At 40.7% G+C, this 22,724-nt stretch overlaps 1 protein-coding gene and 1 long non-coding RNA gene across 37 annotated transcripts in view; both read right to left on the reverse strand.

The window, feature by feature from the left end:
• Nucleotides 1-4,604: 4,604 nt before the first annotated feature.
• Nucleotides 4,605-22,724, reverse strand: part of HNRNPC (heterogeneous nuclear ribonucleoprotein C) — a 63,414-nt gene continuing 45,294 nt past the window's right edge. For 15 of the 36 annotated variants that reach the window (XM_028850322.2, XM_015143114.3, XM_077938081.1 and 12 more), the window contains 4 exons: nt 8,369-8,526; nt 7,230-7,343; nt 6,828-6,985; nt 4,828-6,728 (listed from right to left, as the gene is read on the reverse strand). In XM_028850322.2, the coding sequence (XP_028706155.1) occupies nt 6,645-6,728; nt 6,828-6,985; nt 7,230-7,343; nt 8,369-8,526 (514 nt within the window). In that variant the 3' untranslated portion in view covers nt 4,828-6,644. 36 annotated transcript variants of the gene reach the window in all.
• LOC144330158 (uncharacterized) lies at nt 18,043-21,706 on the reverse strand. Its single transcript, XR_013396074.1, has 2 exons — nt 19,468-21,706; nt 18,043-18,107 (listed from the first exon to the last, which is right to left on the reverse strand). It is a non-coding gene; the product is annotated as an uncharacterized LOC144330158 (long non-coding RNA).

Consider the following 22,724-nt stretch of genomic DNA (forward strand, 5'->3'; position numbering starts at 1 on the left):
GCAAGAGGCTGCCATCTGTGTGGGAAAAGTTTAAATAGGACTATTCAGATAAACCAAAGCTAGGACAACGCTTCCCAAGACCTACAGAGATTTCTGAAAAATGAGCCATCAAGACAATTGAATGAAGACTGCAGACTCCTCAGGAAGTGAGAAACTCTTGAGGAAAGATGTCTCTACACATTCAGGTCAGTGCTTAAAACAAGGCAGCATATACTTCACCGAGGAGTGCTGCCATATTCCTGATCCCCATGCTGGGGCAGTTGGTGAGGGAACAGCAGGGCCATTATGTTACAGGGACAATTGTATTCTCAGGTGAGAGGGGATAAAAGAGTGAACACTAAGGCTGTCTCCAGAGGTGGAGGGCTAACAGTGAGAAGGTAAAGCTGCTTAGATTTCCCCTGGGGAACTAGATTCTATCAAGGGCTACTCCTGCTTCTCAAGGCAAAGAGCTGGGTCACCACTAAAAGGAAAAATATTGAGGGTCAGCCCCGGATGGGGGCAGTGGCAGAGCAGATCACAGCATTTCCAGCATGTTTGAAAAAAACTGTATTAGGCTGTTTTCACACTGCTGTATAAAAGTTCCCCACAACTGGGTAATTTATAAAGGAGTCTTGTAAGACAGTTCTGCATGGCTGGGGAGGCCTCAGAAAACAAAATCGTGGCAGAGTGAAGCAGGCAGTGTTTTACGTGGCAGCAGGCGAGACAGGGTTTGTGTAGGACGCGAAGCAGGAAGAGCCCCTCATAAAGATCTCATGAGAACTTTCACAAGGACAGCATGGGGGAAACTGCCCCCATGATCCAATCACCTCCCACCTTGTCCCTCCCTCAACATGGGGATACGGATTATGAAGATTACAATTAAAGATATTTGGGTGGAGAAACAGCCAAACCATACAATTTTGTCAACTAGACCCCAGTGGCACCTGGGACCTTGGGACTGACCAAACTGGTGCTGCAGAAGCTTTTCTGGAGAGTGGATATAAAGTTCTGGGGAAAAGGTAAGTTTGGGGGGAATAAGGAAACTAATTTGAAGAATATTGTAGATCTGGGCAGTTGGGCTGGCAGCTGGCTCTAGCAGACTACCCTGTGGTTTGAGGTAATTTCCCTCAGGAGGGCCAACGGGGACTTTGAAGTATTCATGCCTCTTTAAAAACTTAGTATCCTTAAAACACGGAAGGACAATAATTGCAGCAGACCAAGACATTATGGTCCATAGAAAGGTTAAGCCTGGATGGAAACTAGTAAAGTTGTTAACCAACGACCACACTAGAAATGGAGTCTGAGTCATTGAACTTGACAGGTGGATTCCTGGATCGAGAATTTTGGGGAGGGAAGGCTATGTCCCAAATTCACTGCAACTTCATTATTGTGGTTTGTGAGGGTCTACAAAAGTGACTGAATCTTTGTCACTGGACCTCTTTCACATTAATGTCCCTGGGGAAAGACCAAGTCTTTTTTTAGAACTCCTGCAATGTCACTGCCAGGTGCTTGTAATTGTCCATGGTAGGCATTGAGTACAAACTTTGGCTAGACACGGTGGCTATCTGTAATACCAGCACTTTGGGGGGCTGAGGTGGGCGGAGTTCGAGACCAGATTGACCAACACGGGGGAACCCCATCTCTACTAAAAACACAAAAAACCAACCAGGCTTGGTGTTGAGTGCTACTCAGGGGGCTGAGGCAGGAAAATCACTTGAACTTGAGAGGCAGGGGTTGCAGTGAGCTGAGATTGCGCCATTGCACTCCAGCCTGGGTGTCAGAGCAAGACTCCAAAAAAAAAAAAGTAGAAACTCGTGAGTAGTTTTTCCAAGATATTTAGAAAAGTTTGTCTTCTGGGCCAGAAGAAATGGTTTAAGATACATGTTGTGGGTAGGAGAAACTGTATTTTCTCTATATCCTGCTTCACTTCTAAAGCCCAACAAAGTTGCATGAAATGGCAGACTTTCAGCTGTTAGCCAGGAACTTGTCAATATGCTCTTGAAACTGTTGTCTATGAATGACTCTAGCCCCCAGTAGTAGAATGAAGAGAAAAATGGCATGGGGATATTTTTTCCCTTTCGCTAACTTAGAAGTTGCTAGGATCTTAGTCTGTTACCTCTATTTGGGAAATAGTTTATCCAATTTCTATGACTACAGACTATAGTTCAAAGACACCATTTCCTCTTCCAAGGTCCAAAACCCATGGAGTTAGACTATAGATCAAATAGTTGGCTCTACCATTTGCTTCAGGGGCATGTTTCTCCAAACTTTTACTTGAGTGCCACTTGAAAACACAATCCAACATGCTTTCCTCTTCCTATCTGCATTTATCTTGGGTTTCGACTCCTTCCTACTAATCGGTCATTTGCATTCACCCCATTACACTGTTCTCCCCCTCTTCCTCTATGCTTTGTAGTTCTACTCACAAAGGGCGTTAACTCCAATACTCTTTAAAGCAGCCCTGCTTTTCAAAATTGAGATTTAACTTGAAAGTCACTAATGCAAACACAAATTCTGCAGTTTTCTACTTTATTTACTTCCTGTCTCCTAACATTTGGAAAGCTTTTGTCTGGTCAGGTACGTCTATGTTCTTTTACTCTGCAGTTTAATTGGCTACATTTTTGCTTTATACCAAGTTCTTTTCAAACACTAAAATTCTACAACAGAGTGCCCCTTTCTAGTGTCAATGAGGTTCCTAAAGGTACTCAGACCATAATCCACATGTTATATGTAACAATTAACAGGTCAATCATTTCTACATAATACATTTACTACTGTCGACTGGTTTTCTGGCCAGGGTACTTTTTCTTGGATGCTTCTAAATTCCTACGAAAGGCATTTTCTTGGTCAATGTGATGTGAACTAGGGTCCAGAAACTGAAACTCCATTTGACATCAGTGTAGCTGAATTCTCCTAATAAATAAAAAGGTCAACTGTCAGTAGGAATGAGTATGTTTTCTGGTTTTCCCCTGAAATAAAATTGGTCAGTCAATGCTGACAGGCCAGGCATATGTTCCTGAGCTGATCTCATTAAATATACACCATTTCTCTATCCTGCAACTACTTCCAAAAGCACATTGTTTCATCAAGGTTATCTCAAAACACTAATCCTTACATATAGTATATCATCTGTTCTGTATTTTCTACATTATATACTGGGTTTTGCTTCCCCTAACATTTGAGTAAAACATACTGCCAAGTTTTAGTGGATTTGTATGTTGACACTTCAAGGTTCTCTTATGGCTTAAATGATGGTTACGTCTATTGTACTATTACATTCTTCCCAATCCTAATTTGACACCCGTTCATTTCCTTCCAATTTACCACCTTTGTGTTCCCATTTACATTACTTTCCTTTTCTATTACACCCCATTTCCTCTGAAAAAGAGGCTTTAAACTACATAATAAGTACTCATCACACAGTCTTTGCAGGTCTCGCATGATCGGGTAATATTAACATCAGAAGTGAAATCTAAGACGAACCCTGTTTTTGAGAATCCCAAATTTAGAATCCATTCCCTCCCGACCACTTTCAGTTAGCTCATCCCACTGAGACAATGGCAAATGATTAAGTGCCCTAGGCAGAGGGCTCCAAAGTTTCCCAATTATACATTATGCAGCATCAGAAAAAAATGTTATTATGGATGTTTTATTCATCTACCTCCTCTCCTGCTTTCTAACCCTGAATGAAAACTGCATTCTGGAATGATTGCAGGACATTTTCTTAGATTTCATGGCATATTAAGAAACTTGTGTTCTGAATTTTATCCCAAATTAAAATGTTACTTTTAAATCTTACTTCCAACTAGTGTAATCAGACTATCAATCGGAAATCCCTCAATTATTAAATCAGATATCCCTCAATTATTAACTGTCAGATCTAACCCCTTTACCTGCACCACCATGCCTACTATTCTCAATTTCTAGAGTCAACTCAATTCCTACTTTGCAGGGCCCAGGGTTAAGTAATGTCACACCGACTAAAAGCATATCATCTGATAAATGGTCTTTAAAAACACTAGCCCCTTTCCCAAAAAGCCTGTACTTATCTGCACTGGATCAGATTTCAAAAAGCATTTTACCATATGGTATTTCAATCCCGGTCTCTACTTTGCTACAGTTTTGGCCTAGGAACCTAAATGTTGAAGTATTAAATGAGCACACCTGTTGATTATAAAAAACCTAGAGTACTGTTGTCTTAAACACATGAGGAAATTTAATCCACAGTAGCCTAAAACCAAGAGTGTGAAACGACTTCCTCATCAACACAAACTAGAGATGTTAGTATTCCAACAATAACCCTACCATATGTATGTGTAGATTTTCAATGTGTGATCATGCTCTACAGCTATCTGCAAAAGTAACTGCGGCTAATTAAAAGTAATGGCAAAAGGCACAATTACTTTTGCACCAACCTAATATTAAGTGCTTTCCACAGCTTCATTCAATATCTGCTTTCCTACAGAATTAAATGTATAGTTGGCCCTCCGTGTTCGTGGGTTTTACACATGCAGATTCAGCCAACTATAGATCGAAAATACTAGTAAAGAAAAAAAAATTAAAAAGTAACAATACAAATAAAAGTAGTTACAACTATTTACATACCATTTACATTTTATCAGGTATTTTAATGTAGAGATGATTTAAAGTATACAGGAGAATATGCATAGGTTACATACAAATACTATGCCATTTTATGTAAGGGACTTGAGCATCTGCAGATTGTGGTATTCACAGCTAAACAGACTGCTCTGTGCGGGGAAAGAGGCCCTACAGTGAAGTGAAAAGTAGACACTTGATTGTGGACTAATTTTTCCAGTATTTCCCAAAAACTTACAGCTAACAACATAATATTAAACATGTTTTATTAGCATCTTATACATCTGACACTCTCTCCTAAGCATCCAGTTTATTTTCTAGTCATGGGTTACTTACTAAAAGTCTATGTAACATGAGCTCACATCAGATCAGAAAACATCAAGTGGGTAGTATTTTTGACTGAATTAACATACAAAAGAAATTGCCTATATCATGTATATGGGCTCCAAGGGTAGTTCATAGTTCAGCCTCTTCATTCTTTTCTGCTTTTGTCACCTGATATAGAAAATGATCTATAAAATCCTTATAAATAAGACATGAGTTTCGCCTGTAATGAGTAGGATGAAAAAAGGCCAGTGCTGCATGCTATGAAACAATAGCAACTTTATAGGGGAATCCAAGGTTTGTGTGCACAAAAATTATAAACGCCATTTTCTGCTGTGCTGGAAAAACTGAAGTTTAAAACACAAATCAATTAAGCCTTTCAAGGATGAGGTATCACAACACTGGTAGCTGTTTAATATATTCATTTTAAGTAAGACTGGATGCTAAAAATACAATAACTGTAATTAATAAAGTTGAGGGAAAACACAAAGATCAGCTAATAGGGGTAAAAGATCATTTAGGGTAAAATAAATGTAACATTCTTTATGTTCTCAATCACCTGGGAAGGCAAGACTGTGGAGTATCAGGAAATAAGAGTTTTCTCGTTTTCAGTAACATGGAGATATACACTTCAGAATTCAGAAGGTAACTGAGGCTATAAATAGTAATTAAAAGAACAAAACAGAAGAAAGCAGGGGGAGTTCCATTGTCCAGCTGTTGCAATTTTCCTGAAATCTTGTTTTTGAGTCTCTCCTATTTAAGGACAAAGCAATTTAGCACACAACAAAAACCTCAAAAAGGGTGCCAGATGGACCACAAAGCACTGAACTTTCATTAGGATGTAAAAGCCATTTTGAAAAACAATCGCTACTGTATGTCAAGTTATTTGACTCCTCAATGCAACATGCAACTCAATGAAATATAATTTGAGTAGTGTTGTGTTGGTATGTATCATGATTATGACTCCAAGAAAAATGTATCTAGTACATTCTAGAGGTTTTGTGGAGGACGCTGTAAAACAAAGTTTGAAGTAAACAATAATAAAATACAAAAATAAAAAACCAGGGTTTTTTTTCTCCAAATTCCTGGTTTAATAAGGACTTGTTTATTTTGAGGAAAAAAGGTCCCAAACATCAGGCTGTTCACAAAAATAACCCACAGTATCAACTTTAGAAAACAAATCTTAAGACTATAACACTAATTATTTTTCTAGAGGATGCATTTGACATGCCAACTCTCATTCACAAAAATACATTGTTACATTTGTGTTGAACTGCCCCACACAGCACACTAATGTGGGGGTGTAACACACATACTTCTAACTCAAAGCTGCTTTCAGAAGCTACTCAACTAAATGAGATTGCCTTTGCAGTTAGGGAAGCAACTACTGAACTTATGTATGAATGAAAAGAACTGTACTCCCTGCATAACAAGAGATTATTTTGGAGACAGTTGATAAAAACCATACATCCTTTTTATTGTTAAGTCATAAAGAGGTATCAAAATTAAAAGCAAAAATTACAGGGTAAGACTTAACAAAACTACTAGGAGCGTCAAAGGAAGTGAAAATGGGACTAGGCGCGGGGCAATATGAATTAATGAACATGGGAAGGACAAGGATGGGGAGAACAGTGAGCATGTGCTGAAGATACTAGGGGAGAGGATCTGGTGAAAAATTTGATCTTAGACAAGCGCCTAGGTAAAGAAATAATGGGATAAGATTTCTAAACCCCACTATGTGCTTAAGAGTCATCCTCGCCATTGGCGCTGTCTCTGTCATCCTCTCCTTCCTCAGCCTCTTTTTCATCATCCTTGATCAACTCCAGCTGTGAGAAACAGACACAAATAGGATGGAGTTAGAGGCACTCCATGTGTCCCTGAGCCCCCCTCCACCACCTTTTTCTTTCCTTTCCCGTGGTTTTCACCTGGTCATCCCCCCGATCTTCATTATCATCATCATCCAGTAGGTCCCCCTCCTCAGCAGAGTCATCTGCACCCCCCTCAGACTCCATCTTCACATTAGTCTCATCTTTCTTCACGGAGCTGCTGCTCTGCTCCTCTTCTGACTTATCGTTCTTCATCTCTACTGGGGATGAGAAGGACAAGTCTGTCTAGGGGCAGTAATGTCCACAGGATGTAGACAATCCCCACTAAGGATCACAGAACTGCAGCACAAATCTAAATCCTCCCACACAAATACCCTTCCCAATTCACACTCCCCAAGTTTCATATTACATTGCTTTATATTCCACTATTCCAACATATACTTTAAAGTGCCTTACGTAACTAACCCAACTATATACCCAACAAGCAGAAAACCCATTTACCTGCTTGTTTGCTCTGTTCCTTTTCAATTTTTTCCAGGTTTTCCAGGAGAGAATCCACTTTTTGTTTTATCTGGGTCAACTCCTTCTTAATGGCCTGAAGGTCATCTCCTTTCACTTTAACATAAACAAAATAATGGATTAAAATCAAATGTACAGAAGATATGAGTTAGCAAATACACTGGCACTAGACTACATCAGGAGCACCCAGGGAGAAACAGAGCCAGTACAGATTTCCCTGTAATAAAGGCCCTTGGTTCTACTATAAAGCTTATAACTACTTACTGTAATTTTTTTTTTTTAAGTATCTTTTAGACTTGGGTTATCGCTACATTGCCCAGTTCTGAGTGCAGTGACTATTCACAGGTATGATCACAGTGAACTCCTGGCCTCATGCAATCCTCCCACCACAGCCTAGATCCCCAGGGTCTTAGCCTCCCCCTAAGCATCTGGGGCTACAGGTGTTAAGTCACTGCATCAGACCTTCTGTTGTTTTACTGCCTTCCATATTTCCAGTTACAGGAGTTCAATACAGAAAAGTTTAAAAATCAATATATTGAACACTATCTGAATTTTAGTTTTTAAATAACCCACAAAAAAACCCTCAGAAACTTAACACACACCTCAACTAAATAAAGTCAAATGACATCTTTCAAATCACCTAGCTGTTGCAGTCTAGAATTGGCCACTCAGTCACAATCTCGTCTCCTCCATTATTTTGGATTTTTAAAATTATTTTTCTTGAGATGGAGTTCGCTCTTATCACCCAGGCTGGAATGCAATGGCACAATCTCGGCTCACTGCAACCTCTGCCTCCTAGGTAAAAGCGATTCTCCTGCCTCAGCCTCCCAATTAGCTAGGATAACATGCATGCACCACCATCCCTGGCTAATTTTTTGTATTTTCAGTAGAGATGGGGTTCCTCCATGTTGGACAGGCTGGTCTCGAACTCCCGACCTCAGGTGATCCGCCTGCTGGGCCTCCCAAAGTGGTGGGATTACAGGCATGAGCCACCACACAGCTGGCCTCTTCCATTATTTTGAATACACAAAGTCATGTGGCACAACAATATTTTAACTGCATTAGCTTCCCTATTTCAAAACACAAGAGATACCAAAACCACAAAATGAAATAATACATACACTTTCCAGACTTGGAAGATCCCCGCTGTCCACTCTTAGAATTGAAGCCACTTTTGCCCCTTCGTGAGGTGTTTCCTGATACACGCTGACGTTTCGAGGGCACTACAGCCCGAGCAATAGGAGGAGGAGGAGGTACACGTGCTGGGTAACTGTACATCCTATTGGATAAAAGGAAAATGGAATTCATTCAAACCTAACATTATCTCAGCACAATTCAACATACCTTATGATAAATAATAAACGAATATTGTCTCTCAGTCATTTCTTTTTATTAAATTTCATTAAGAAGGCCAGCAAAAATCTCCATAGTGGGGTTTAGAAATCTTATCCTATTATTTCTTTACCTAGGCATATAAAATAGTTTTAATATTGCAGCAACTTTTCCTTAAGAAAATCATACATATCAAATTATATGGTTGGCTGGCCTTTAGCACTGGATATAAATGGTTTCTCTGTACTAGTGGAAGTATTAACAGGGCATTTATTATAATGAATAGCCTTTGTTTGGATCTTATTCTTTTCATATATACATTACAAAAAACAATTCAAATACTCTTTTTTTTTTGAGACGGAGTCTCGCTCTGTCGCCCAGGCTGGAGTGCAGTGGCCGGATCTCAGCTCACTGCAAGCTCCGCCTCCCGGGTTCGGGCCATTCTCCTGTCTCAGCCTCCTGAGTAGCTGGGACTACAGGCGCCCGCCACCTCGCCCGGCTAGTTTTTTGTATTTTTTAGTAGAGACGGGGTTTCACCGTGTTAGCCAGGATGGTCTCGATCTCCTGACCTAGTGATCCGCCCGTCTTGGCCTCCCAAAGTGCTGGGATTACAGGCTTGAGCCACCGCGCCCGGCCAATTCAAATACTCTTAAAAAGGTTCCAATTAAAAGGGTATGTAAACAGTGGTATTTAGCATTAGCGAAATCTGATTCTTTTCACCCACAGAAGCACAAAAATTATTACAACTAGTGATAAAAGGTTGAACCACATAAAATTTCAGATCTATAAAATCAGGGCAATTTCATGTAACTGGGAATCATAGCAAAATGTGTTGGCTGGGTATAAATACTACTGATATAAAATCTCATATAAAAACAGGTAGTATTATTTCTAACTAAATTTACACTTAATTCCAACAGGGCAGAGAGACCACTGTCTATCTTGTTCACTATTTACCTGTGTCTAAATTCACTGGCCAGTACACACTTAGCACTCAAATAAATACTGGTTGCTCAACTAACTGATGTTTCTATTAGCAATCTTAATTTCAGGCCAGGCGCGGTGGCTCCAGCCTGTAATCCCAGCACTTTGGGAGGCCCAGGCGGGCGGATCACGAGGTCAGGAGATCGAGACCATCCTGGCTAACACAGTGAAACCCCATCTCTACTAAAAAATACAAAAAACTAGCTGGGCGAGGTGGCAGGCACCTGTAGTCCCAGCTACTCGGGAGGCTGAGGCAGGAGAATAGCGTGAACCCAGGGGGCGGAACTTGCAGTGAGCTGAGATCCGGCCACTGCACTCCAGCCTGGGTAACAGAGCGAGACTCCGTCTCAAAAAAAAAAAAAGAAATCTTAATTTCAAATGTCTTATAATAATAAATTTAGTATCCCAGTGATTGATAAAGATACTCCAAAGCAGTAGCTTGGTACACTAACATTTGTAAAGAGAAAATTCAAAACAGAACAAATACTTCTTACATGGACATCAGTTCTAAACTTTATACATTCCACATTGTCATTTCCATTGTGGCAACATATGAAAAAGTCCTTTAATTCTACAAGCTTTTTTAAAATGCAACTAACTTAATGCAAAGGCCCAGGTACTCTATAAAAATACACCTACCAACTGCTCTGCCTAACTCCAAAGATTTCTTAAAAAATAAATGTGATGTAATCAAGAACTTTAAAAATTTTATTAATCATCTTTGTCATGATACTCCCTCTTATACATATACAATGGTGGCAAGTTATTCTGAGTTGTAGTATCTCCAATCTTCCTGTAGTGAAAACATTTACAAGATCTCATTGCTAATTCTCTCCCCTGTTAACCTAAAGTGTTTTCCACGCTAGATCAACAAAGTAATGTTTAATCTTGTCCCAAGAGTGGCTATGGACAGGAACATTTTCCTAAATTAAAAAAGAGCAAGGAAAGCTGAGGTGGGAAGACTGGTTGAGCCCAGGAGATGAGAGAATACCATGACTGCACCACTGCACTTGAACCTGGGAACAGAGCAATACTGCCTCAAAAGAAAAAAAAAAAAAAGTTGGCATTTCCCCTAAGTATGGTTAATCTGTTAGTTTAATCCATTCATGGGAATTAAAGCAAAAAAAAAAAAACCAAACTAACTTTTTATTATCACTACTACTTTCCCATTTTGTCAAACTTTTGCTCTTTTTGACCAAAATATTTCAAAGTATTATACAGAAACTATAAAATATCAGTGTTCAGAAACTGATACCCTTTGTGTGAGATAACACTTGCACAAATTGCATAATAACAATTTCTGGAGGTAAATCAAAATGAGTTATCCGTATCCATGAGCATTAAACTGAGCTTAAGCCCCAGTCCAATGGATATATCTAATCTACCTCCTAAGCCACTAACCTTCACCGGCACCTGCATCTAAACCAACGAGCTAGCTACCTAGTTCCCTACTGTCACTGGAATTTCCTTTTAAAACCTACTATTTCATCTGACCATAACCAAAATGAAGCAAGTAATACAATTTTGTTTTGAATCTATGTAACAGTCCCATGAACACAATCAGGAGTCAAATTCTCTACTTTTCTGAAGAAAAATATTTCACACTATTTCAGCCAGTAGGGCTTAAAGGGCTTTTAGTTACACAGAATGCTGCTCAGGCAGAAATGGACTCTCATTCACATTTGAGGAAGTAGTCCTTGCCTCGAAAAATGTTGAGGATAAGTGTGAAAATACAAAAAAAAAACATACATAGTGTGACAACCTTTAAGTTAAAAGGGATATATATTAAGAAGCTCAGTATGACTACTTCAAGCACCAGCTAAAAATTAACTAGAAATTCTCACTGAGAAAGCTATAAAATAGGCAACAATAGCTGCTGATTATTTACTGATTAAGCCTAGGCTGTTTAAAATCTTTTACCAGGGGAAAAAGAATTAACTCTAGGAGAATTATAACTGTACCCATAATCAAACTCGATGGTTAAGTGTTGGTATAAAATCAAGTCAGATTAAAAGTAATTAACTACCTCTTCAAAGAAATTAAAACACTCTAGAGACATTAATTACCTGAACAGATTAAGACAAAACACAGCCGGGCGCAGTGGCTCAAGCCTGTAATCCCAGCAATTTGGGAGGCGGAGATGGGCGGATCACGAGGTCAGGAGATGGGAGACCATCCTGGCTAACACTGTGAAACACCGTCTCTACTAAAAAATACAAAAAAACTAGCCGGGCGAGGTGGCGGGCGCCTGTAGTCCCAGCTACTTGGGAGGCTGGCGGAGCTTCCAGTGAGCTGAGATCTGGCCAATGCACTCCAGCCTGGGCAACAGAGCAAACTCCACCTCAAAAAACAAAACAAAACAAAAAAGACAAAACACACCAGCCAGGCATGGAAACTCATGCCTGTAACCCCAACATTTTGGGAGGTGGAGGCAGGCAGATCATGAGGCCAGGAGTTCAAGAAACGCCTGAACAACATGGTGAAATCCCATCTCTACTAAAAATACCAAAATTAGCTGGGCATGCTGGCATACACCTGTAATTCCAGCTACTCAGGAGGGCTCAGGCAGGAGAACTGCTTGAACCCAGAAGGCAGAGGTTGCAGTAAGCTGAGATCATGTCATTGCACTCCAGCCTCAGTGACAGAGCAAGACTCCGTCTTTTAAAAAAAAGAAGAAAGAAAAAAAAAGACAAAACACACCAGCTGGATGCAGTGGCACACCTGTAATCTCAGCTACTCAGGAGGCTTGAACAGAGGAAGGAAGCAGCGGGGGTTGCAGAGAGCCACTGTGCTCCAGCCTGGGAGACAGAGTAAAAGCTTTTATCTCCCCTACCACAAAAAAAAAAGACAAAGAATGTCTACCCCAATCTCCAAATGTAAAAGCATTACAAGACACGTACTAAGAAAAGGTTTTCAAAGGGAAGATTCTTAAATCGAAATTCTGACTGTAAGACATTAGCTGCAACACAGTGACATTTCCTGGGCCTCAAAAACCTAATAAGACATGTCAACACTATACCAGAGTAGAAAAAATTAGAAGTTAATCTATTAATAAAGCTATCATTTGGTGCATGGACTTACTTAATGGACCACAGCTGGTTCTCATCTTAAAAATGTCAACAGATTTTGCCAGACAGGGTGGCTCACACCTGTAATCCCAGCACTTTGGGAGGCTAAGGTGGGCTGCTCATTTGAGGCCAGGAGATGGAGACAGCCTGACCAACATGGTGAAACCCAGTGTCTACTAAAAAATACAAAAACAGCCAGGTGTGGTGGCACACTCCTGTAATCTCAGGTACTGAGGGGGCTGAGGGACAAGAATCGCTTGAACCTAAGAGGTGGAGGTCGTATGTCAAGATCGCACCACTGCACTCCAGCATGGATCACAGGGTAAGACTCTGTCTCAAAACAAAAATTAAGAGAACCAAAGAAGCCGTTTTTATAAACTACCAATTGATGATAGACATCTTGCCTCAAACTCTTAACTATGTGGATAAAAAGAAAAACCGATATGAAAGTTTAATATAGGTTTACATTACAATTTAAATAACAATATGTCAAACTGTGACCAAGAATAAAATCTATTCATAATGTAGTTGGAATTCTTGCTTTTGTGCTTAAAAATAGAATCAACCAGCAAAATTTCTGTGCCTTGTGTTTTTTTTTTGTTGTTGTTGTTGTTTTTTTTTTTTTTTTTTGAGACGGAGTCTCGCTGTGTCTCCCAGGCTGGAGTGCAGTGGCGTGATCTCGGCTCACTGCAAGCTCCGCCTCCCGGGTTCACGCCATTCTCCCGCCTCAGCCTCCCAAGTAGCTGAGACTACAGGCGCCCGCCACCACGCCCGGCTAGTTTTTTGTATTTTTAGTAGAGACGGGGTTTCACCACGTTAGCCAGGATAGTCTCGATCTCCTGACCTCGTGATCCACCCGCCTCGGCCTCCCAAAGTGCTGGGATTACAGGCTTGAGCCACCGCGCCCGGCCACCTTGTGTTTTATTTCTAAACTGAAATAGATGATTTCTAATGTTATTTGCAAGTACTTCACCACAAACATCTGTCTTGGTTAGTCTAGCACCAGTTTACCCAGATACTATCAACTGCAAGCACCACTCATTTAAAATATAAAATGATTAAATTGTAAACCAGTATCTCATTTGCTCACCACTGGAGCTATACAAGGTATTCACCACATGGGCAAACTAACATAATTTTTAAAGAAAATATAATTCTGGTAATTAAGGGGGAAAAAATGGAAACAGGTTGTTACCACATTGTTGGGTTAGCCTTGTCCAAAGATAACTGATATGGGTTGGGGAACACCACATACATCCCTACTACCAATAATAGGTAGCAATAGCTCCTATATTGAGCCAATGGCATCAATCAATAATTGGTTCTGTAATATTCTATCAGAAAGAATTACAGATATTAGTATTTAGGGATATTTTTGCAAATTCTAAGTCATTTGACTGAAAATGGCTCCACTGACTGACAACTTGGAAACAGAGAAGAAAAAATACATTAAATGTACATACTTATTTTAAGAGGAATAAAATTTGACATCTTAAAATATGCAAGATAGCATATTAAGGGAAAAAGTGATTTCATTAGGAAACTATCTTAACACAAAACCAGACAATTTGAAAATGCACCTGAAAACTTTCTGAGTCAAAAAGAATCTAGTCTGTAACATGCAGGTTGCTTGAGTCCTAGATCAATCCTCAATTCAGAAACTTGACTGGATTGAAAACTGTTTTAAGAAAGGGGGAAAAAAAAATCCCTGGCTTTTCTTCTGTATATGGCCTCAGCCTCCCAAGTAGCTTGGATTACAGGTACACGAAAATTACCAAAACAAGCCAAACTAGGTTTTGTAATTTTTGTAGAGATGGAGTTTCACCATGTTATTAGCCATGCTGGTCGTGAACTCCACCAGTCTCAACCTCCCAAAGTGCTGCAATTACAGGCATGAGCCACCGTGCGCAGTACCAAATAATTTTAACATTATTCATTTGTCATGATATTCAACAATACACATACTCCCATATGTCAGTGTCGATGTTCACCAAAGATAAAATTTTAAACCAACAGTGTGGTGCAATTTTTATTTTTTAAACAACTGAAATTGAGGCTAGGCATAGTAGTTCATGCCTTTAATCCTAGCACTTTCAGAGGCAGAGGCAGACGGATTGCCTGAGGTCAGGAGTTAAAGAGACCAGCCTGGTCAACATGGTGAAACCCAGTTTCTACTAAAATACAAAAGATCAGCAGGGTGTGTGGCACGCACCTATAGTCCCAGCTACTCAGGGGGCTGAGGCACGAGAACTGCTTGAACCTGGGAGGCAGAGGTTGCAGTGAGCTGAGATCGCACCACTGCATTCCAGCCTGGGAGACAAAGCGACACTCTGTCTCCAAAAAAATAACTGAAATTGAGTCGCATGCAGTGGCTCTGTGTAATCCCAGCACTTTGGAAGGCCAAGGCAGGCAGACTGCCTGAGCCCAGCAGATCAAGACCAGCCTGTGAGACAAAGAAAAAAAATTGCATTGGCTCATGCCTGTAATCCCAGCACTTTGGGAGGCCGAGGTGGGCCAATCATGAGGTCAGGAGTTCAAGACCAGCTTGGCCAACATGGTGAAACCCCATCTCTACAAAAATACAAAAATTAGAGCTGGGTATGGTGGCGTGTGCCTGTAATCACAGCTGCTTGGGAGGCGGAGGCCGCAGTGAGCCAAGACCATGCCACTTCACTCCAGCCTGGCGACAGAGCGAAGCATTTACAAGGAAGGGAGGAAGGGAGGGAGGGAAGAAAAGGAAGAAAAGGAAGAGAAGGAAGGAGGGAGGGAGGGAAGGAAGGAGGGAGGGAAGGAAGGAAAATAAAAAGAAAAAAAAATAAAAAGAAAAAAATTAAGTATTTTTAAAATAAAGCTGAAATTACATAACAGTATTTTGAAGAACATGAGCCCATTGATTCCTTTATTCTCATTCCTTTATTCTCATTTTATCAAGATAGAAGAGTAAAATACAATAAAATAAATTACAAAAATAAAATACAATAAAATAAAATACAAAAAAATCCTTACAATAAAATTGTTTTCAAGGAACAGATATGATTGCTAGGGAACAGAGTGAAGGAAAAGTGGTTGAAGACAAAGGTGTATTTCAGAGAATTGGGAACTATTTCTATCTTGGTTATAGTGATGGTTTTATGACTATGCATTTTGTAAATCAAATTTGATGCAGGAATTATACACCAAAAGGGTGATTTTTATTGTATGTTTTCTATGCTGACTCCAATTTCTACCTTTCCATTCACCTGAAATACCTGTGTGAGATTTCTGCCTTTACCAGTACCTACCTTTGTCAAAGGTCACCAATGACACCGCTAATTCAAAAAGACATTTTCTAAATTCTCCCACTACTCGAACTATTAATGACATGTGACAGAGCTCGTTTGCCTTTCTAGTCTTTTGACATATGTTCATACAGCTTCCAAGATACTTCATGCTTCTATGTTTTGTCCTATTTTTCATTTTGGCATTTTCAATCTCCTTTGCTCATTTTTTCCTTATCACCACATTCTTTAAAGGTCACAGTACCCCCAGAATCTCTTTTCTGTTTCCACTCATCCAGTATTGTGGTTTTATAAACTCTAAGCAGATGACTCCCTTAGAACCATATAAATAACTGCTTAATCTCTCTCCAAATGGATCAACTTTAACATGTCCACAACTGATCTATGATATTTGCTCCTCACCTTAGCTCCTCCCAATCACTATCACTGTAAATTCCATAATTCCAGTTGTCCAGACAAAAACACTGGCTACAACTCTGATTCCTCTCTCAGGCCTCACAACACAAGCAAATTTCTCAGCATCACCTTCAAAATCCAACTGCTTTTCAACACTCCCATTGCCGTTTCTGTGGTCCCACCAAAAATCACTGCTTCTCTGATGGATAAATCTAACAGCCACCCATTATCTTTCTCAATAAGAGTGATCTTGTTAAAATATGAGTAAGACCCTCCCATTCTCTTCACAAAGCGTCTAATAGCTTCCCATCTCATTCAAAGTGAAAGCTAAAGACATTATGCCTTATGCCACCACGCCCAGCTAATTTTTTGTATTTTTGGTAGAAATGCGGTTTCACCATGTTAGCGAGGCTGGTCTCGAACTCCTGACCCTCAGGTGATCCACCTGCCTCGGCCTCTCAAAGTGCTAGGATTACAGACCTGAGCCACCGCTTTTGCTCCCGGCCTCTATTTCTTATTATAGTACTCCTGCTATATACAATGCCTCACAGCAGGATCATAACAAATAATTGTTGAGTAAATAAATGAAGTTCCCAACTGCTTCTAGGAAATAATAGTCCATAAATCACACAATCAACAATGTGTAACAAACCAAACCCTATCTATGTAATAGCTGAAAAGCCAGAGGATTGCTGTTTTGATTTTCTAGCTTGATAAGGACCAAGGGAGAGGATTTCCCAATGAAAATCAGATAAAAGTTGAATATCATACTTTACAAAAAAAAATTGAATATATTTTCAAGGTTTTTTGTTTTTGTTTTTGTTTTTAAATCAGCTGTTGGCCAGGCCCAGTGACTAATACCAGGAGTTTGAGACCAGCCTGGGCAACATGGTGAAACCCCATCTCTACTAAAAATACAAAAAAAAAAAAAGTCAAGTGTGGTGGTGCACCTGTATTCCAGGAACTCAGGATGATCCTTTGAAACTGGGAGGTAAAGGGGGCAGTGTCAGATGTTGTATTCAGAGTCTTGTTTCCAGAATATATAACAAATCCTATACAAAAATCAGCAAAGCATCTGAATACATTTGTGGAAGAGTAAACAAATGGCTGGGCCAGGGGCAGTGGCTCACACCTGTAATCCGAGCACTTTGGGAGGCCAAGGCAGGCAGATCATGAGGTCAGGAGATTGAGACCATCCTGGCAAACACGGTGAAACCGCGTCTCTACTTAAAAATACAAAAAAATCAGCCAGGCGTGGTGGTGTGTGCCTGTAGTCTCAGCTATTCAGGAGGCTGAGGCAGGAGAATGGTGTGTACTCAGAAGACAGAGCTTGAGATGGCGCCACTGCACTCCAGCTTGGGTGACAGAGGGAGACTCGGTTTCAAAAAAACAAGGGGGGGAGCTGGAAAGCACATGAAAAGACATCCAATATTTTTGAAGAAAATGCAATTAAATTCTGACTGAGATACCACTACACTCTAGAATGGATAAAAGCAAGAGACAGATATGAATGTAAGCGGAGGAACTGGAACCTTCCACATGACTGATGAGAATATAAAAGGGTACAGCCACTTTTGGTAAACAGTTTGGCTGTTGGTCAGGCTGACCATATAATCATCATACAACCCAGCACTTCTCCTAGGTATACATACTTAAAAGAAATGAAAACACATGACCATACAAAAATTTGCATACCAATCTCCATAGCAGATTTTTTTTTTTTTTTTTTTTTTTTGGAGACGGAGTCTCGCTCTATCGCCCAGGCTGGAGTGCAGTGGCATAATCTCAGCTCACTGCAAGCTCTGCCTCCCAGGTTCATGCCATTCTCCTGCCTCAGCCTCACCAGTAGCTGGGACTACAGGCGCCTGCCACAAGGCCTGGCTAATTTTTTGTGTTTTTAGTAGAGAGGGGGTTTCACCGTGTTAGCCGGGATGGTCTCGACCTCCTGACCTCATGATGTGTCCTGTCCCGGGCCTCCCAAAGTGCTGGGATTACAGGCGGGAGCCACTATGCCTGGCCACAGCGGCATTTTCAAAGATGTACCAAAAAACTCAAATGTCCATCAACTGACTAAAGAATAACAAAATGGAGTAACCATAAAAGGAAAGGAAGTACTGATACATGGTACAACATGGATGAACCATGAAAATATTCTAAGAGGACAAAGCCAGTCACAAGACATATATTGTACAATTCCACTTATATGAATGCCCCAAATAGGCAAATCCGTACAGAAATAATTTGTAGTGTGATAGAATGTTCTAAAATTAGATCATGTTCCTAACTGCACAACTCTGAATTTACTAAAGTGAACTGTATACTTTAAATGGATGAATCTTCTGGTATATGAATTAAAACTCAGTAACACTAATTAAGGAAAGAAAAAGCAACACCAGCTGGGCATGATGGCTCACGCCTGTAATCCCAGCACTTTGGGAGGCTGAGGCAGCCGGATCTCTAGGTCAGGTGTTCGAGACCAGCCTGGCCAACCAAACACCCCGTCTCTACTAAAGAGCCGGGAGTGGTGGTGTGTGCCTGTCATCCCAGCTACTCAGGAAGCTGAGGCAGGAGAATTGCTTGAACCCAGGAGGCAGAGGTTGCAGTGAGCTGAGATCGCGCCACTGCACTCCAGTCTGGGCAACAGGGTGAGACTCCATCTCAAAAAGAAAAGCAACACCAAGGAGGCTAACAAAATCTACCTGAAGAATGCCCTCAAGAAGATTTGTAAACAGCAGTATTGGGTAAAAATTTAATCAGACCACCACTCAACTCAGTCATACAGCAGATTGATTCAGACCCAAATTCCTCTCCTACAAAGAAGTATCTCCCACCTACTCAACAAGTCCAGGACACAATAAGAAACTAATCTAAAAGGAATACTAAGAAATAAACATTTTATCAAAATTTAAGTCCAGCCAGATGCCAGGGCTCACGCCTATAATCCTAGCACTTTTTGGAGGCCAAGGTGGACACATCGTTTGAGCTCAGGAGTTCAAGATCAGCCCGGGCAACACAGCGAAACCTAATCTCTACTAAAAATACAAAAATTAGCCAGCCATGGTGGCATGTGCCTGTAGTCCCAGCTACTCAGGAGGCTGAGGCAGGAGAATTGTTTGAACCCGGGAGGCAGAGGTTGCAGTGAGCTGTGATGTGCCACTGCACTTGAGCCTGGGCAACAGAGCCAGATCATGTCTCAAAAAACAAAAAAGTCTAATAACTGATTTATGCCAAAAGTGTATACTAATCTATGTCACCATCTAAAATCCTTATGGCACCTATATGTATGACACACAGGTTCCCAAAACAAAGATTTAACTAATAGTGTAGCTATGAGCAAATCCAAAACTATCAAGCCCAGGGTGCCCTCTCCACCTAACATGACATGTCTGAGTCATCTGTTAGCTTTTCAAAGTAGCCTAGAAGTCTCCTACTCTCTGAAACACACGCCTTTCAATGCAGAAAGTCCCCAGTTTTCAAAATTCAAATAACGTATTTTGGCACTCTCTCCTTTCATAAATATAAATATGAACAAACCCATCTCTCAGGTATGGTGTTACTCAAAAACATCAGCTTTTGACTATTATTTTCCTACAAGCATCTACTTTCATACCTTTAGTCCAACCAACCACATCAAGACATATTCGATGTTATGTCATACTACTGTTGTGTCTACTACTACTTCAAAAATTCTCCCAACCTCCTCTTCTCCATTCCAACATTTACAATGTTAACACATCTTTTTTCCTCCAGCCACAGGGCTGTTTCTAAAATATCATCTATAGGACACAATCCCAGAACATGTTATACAAAGCCTTTACAACTAACATTCTTTACAATTTTGTTTTTACAGCTGGCTGCTCCCCAAACGCATTAGGGCCCCTCACAAATCTTTGTTATAAGTGTCATCTTTGACCTGTGAGTTCTTGAAGATTTGTCTATTTCTATTGCACTGACATATTAATATATTTAGCTATGGAATAATAACAGCACTCTGAAAACCTGTAATGAAAGAATTTCATACGCCAGTTACTTATATACTGTATTACTAGTCATGTACCATATACAAAATGAGTTAAGCTGAAAAAGTCCTCAGAAAGACCATTGAACTAAACCAGTCTTTTTGAACCAGGCTTCTTGTTCACCAGGTGTGCACCATGTCTCCGCTATCATAATAAAGCCTGTTATCAAACCTGCCAATTTATTGGCATTTTCTATTTCATGTAGCCCAAAGTTCTCCAAATAAGAATGAAAGACGCCAGGAGCAATGGCTCACATCTGTAATCCCAGCACTTTGGGAGGCCAAGGCAGATCACCTGAGATCAGGAGTTCGAAACCAGTCTGGCCAACATGGTGAAACCCCATCTCTACTAAAAATAGAAAATAATAATAATAATAATAATAATAATTAGCCAGGCATGGTGGCAGGCACCTGTAGCCCCAGCTAATTGGGAGGCTGATGCAGGAGAATCACTTGAAACTGGGAGGTGGAGGCTGCAGTGGGCCAAGATCGAGCCACTGTACTCCGGCCTGGGCAATAGTGCAAGACTCTGTCTCAAAAAAAAGAAAAAAAAAAGAGATGAGAAGAAAAGAGCTGACAGTAAATCAGTCTCTATGAAGGCTAGCAAGATGTCCCACAATGACTGAGAGTTCTTTTAATTCTAAAAGGTGTCCATCCTCAGGCGCAGGAGTTACTTTTGAGGCTGGTAGCACCAGAGTTTCATTTATGTCTTTAACTGGCAAGTATCCTGGTGTAGGGTCCACGAGATATGACAAAAAAGAATGACTGTCCATAAATCAGTGATGTATCCTTTTTCAACTGAAATGTCACATCTGTTTTCAATTGAAATGTCACTCACATACCATAAAATTCAACATTTAAAAGGGTGCTGATCTGTGGTTTTTATTAGTTCTGCAATACCACCACTATCTAATTTGAGAACAATTTCATAGGTGATCAATTATAAGGGAAAGTGGTGCTGCAATTTACTATATCTGAAGAAAATATATCTAGTTTTTATCTATAGTTTTAGTATGAAAATACAGTAGTATTTGTGGCACAAATCGGAACACATATATATCAAGCCTTTTATGAGAATTTTTTAAAGAATAGTGCCAGGTTTGGCCAGGCACAGTGGCTCACGCCTGTAATCCCAGCACTTTGGGAGGCCAAGGTGAGTGGATCATGAAGACAGGTCAGGAGTTCGAGACCAGTCTGGCCAACATAGTAAAACCCCATCTCTACTAATAATACAAAAAATTAGCCAGGTGTGATGGTGTGCACCTGTAATCCCAGCTACTCGGGAGGCTGAGGCAGTAGAATCGCGAGAACCCGGGAGGCGGAGGTTGCAGTGAACCGAGATCGCACCACTGCATTCTAGCCCAGGCGACAGCATGAGACTCCGTTTCAGAAACAAAAAAAAAGCATAGTGCCAGGGTAGCTGTTGACGAACGTCAATTTCATGTACATGCCAGATCTATTTTTAGATATATTTTTAGAGTACTTCCCAATCTTGCTTAAAAGATCTATTTTTAGACTTCCCAATCTTACTTTTTAAAAGACTCCTCAGTAACTATCGCTTTGAATACTTGTGCATTCCCAACATCGTGATAAAAATTCACTTTTATGCCGGGCGCTGTGGCTCAAGCCTGTAATCCCAGCACTTTGGGAGGCCGAGATGGGCGGATCACGAGGTCAGGAGATCGAGACCATCCTGGCTAACACGGTGAAACTCCGTCTCTACTAAAAAATACAAAAACCTAGCCGGTTGAGGTGGCAGGCGCCTCTAGTCCCAGCTACTCGGGAGGCTGAGGCAGGAGAATGGCGTAAACCCGGGAGGCGGAGCTTGCAGTGAGCTGAGATCCGGCCACTGCACTCCAGCCTGGGCGACAGAGCGAGGCTCCGTCTCAAAAAAACAAAAAAACAAATTCACTTTTATTACAACACTTTTCACAAAACAAAACCAGTGCCTTCAATTGAGTAATATTAAAAGAGGGTGGGGTGCAGTGGTTCACACGTGTCATCTCAGCACTTTGCATGGCCAAGGCAGGAAGATCTCTTGAGCCCAGGCGGGTGGACCACCTGAGGTCAAGAGGTCAAGACCAGCCTGGCCAACGTGGAGCAACAGTCTCCACTGAAAAGACAAAAATCAGTTGAAAATACAAAAATTAGTTGTGTGTAGAGGTGCACACCTATAATCCCAGCTACCTGGGAGACTGAAGCAGGAGAATCACTTGAAACCAGGAGGAGGCAGAGGTTGCAGTAAGCCGAGATCAACCCACTGCACTCCAGCCTAAGTGCCAGAGTACGGCTCCATCTCAAAAAAAAAAAAAAAAGAAAGAAAGAAAGAAAACCTCCTGGACACTGATTTTCACTCCCATTTGAGTAGGAAGACCCAGAGCTTTCAAACACCTCTGAGCCA

This window comes from Macaca mulatta, chromosome 7, assembly GCF_049350105.2.
Source record: "Macaca mulatta isolate MMU2019108-1 chromosome 7, T2T-MMU8v2.0, whole genome shotgun sequence".
Classification (NCBI taxonomy): Eukaryota; Metazoa; Chordata; class Mammalia; order Primates; family Cercopithecidae; genus Macaca; species Macaca mulatta.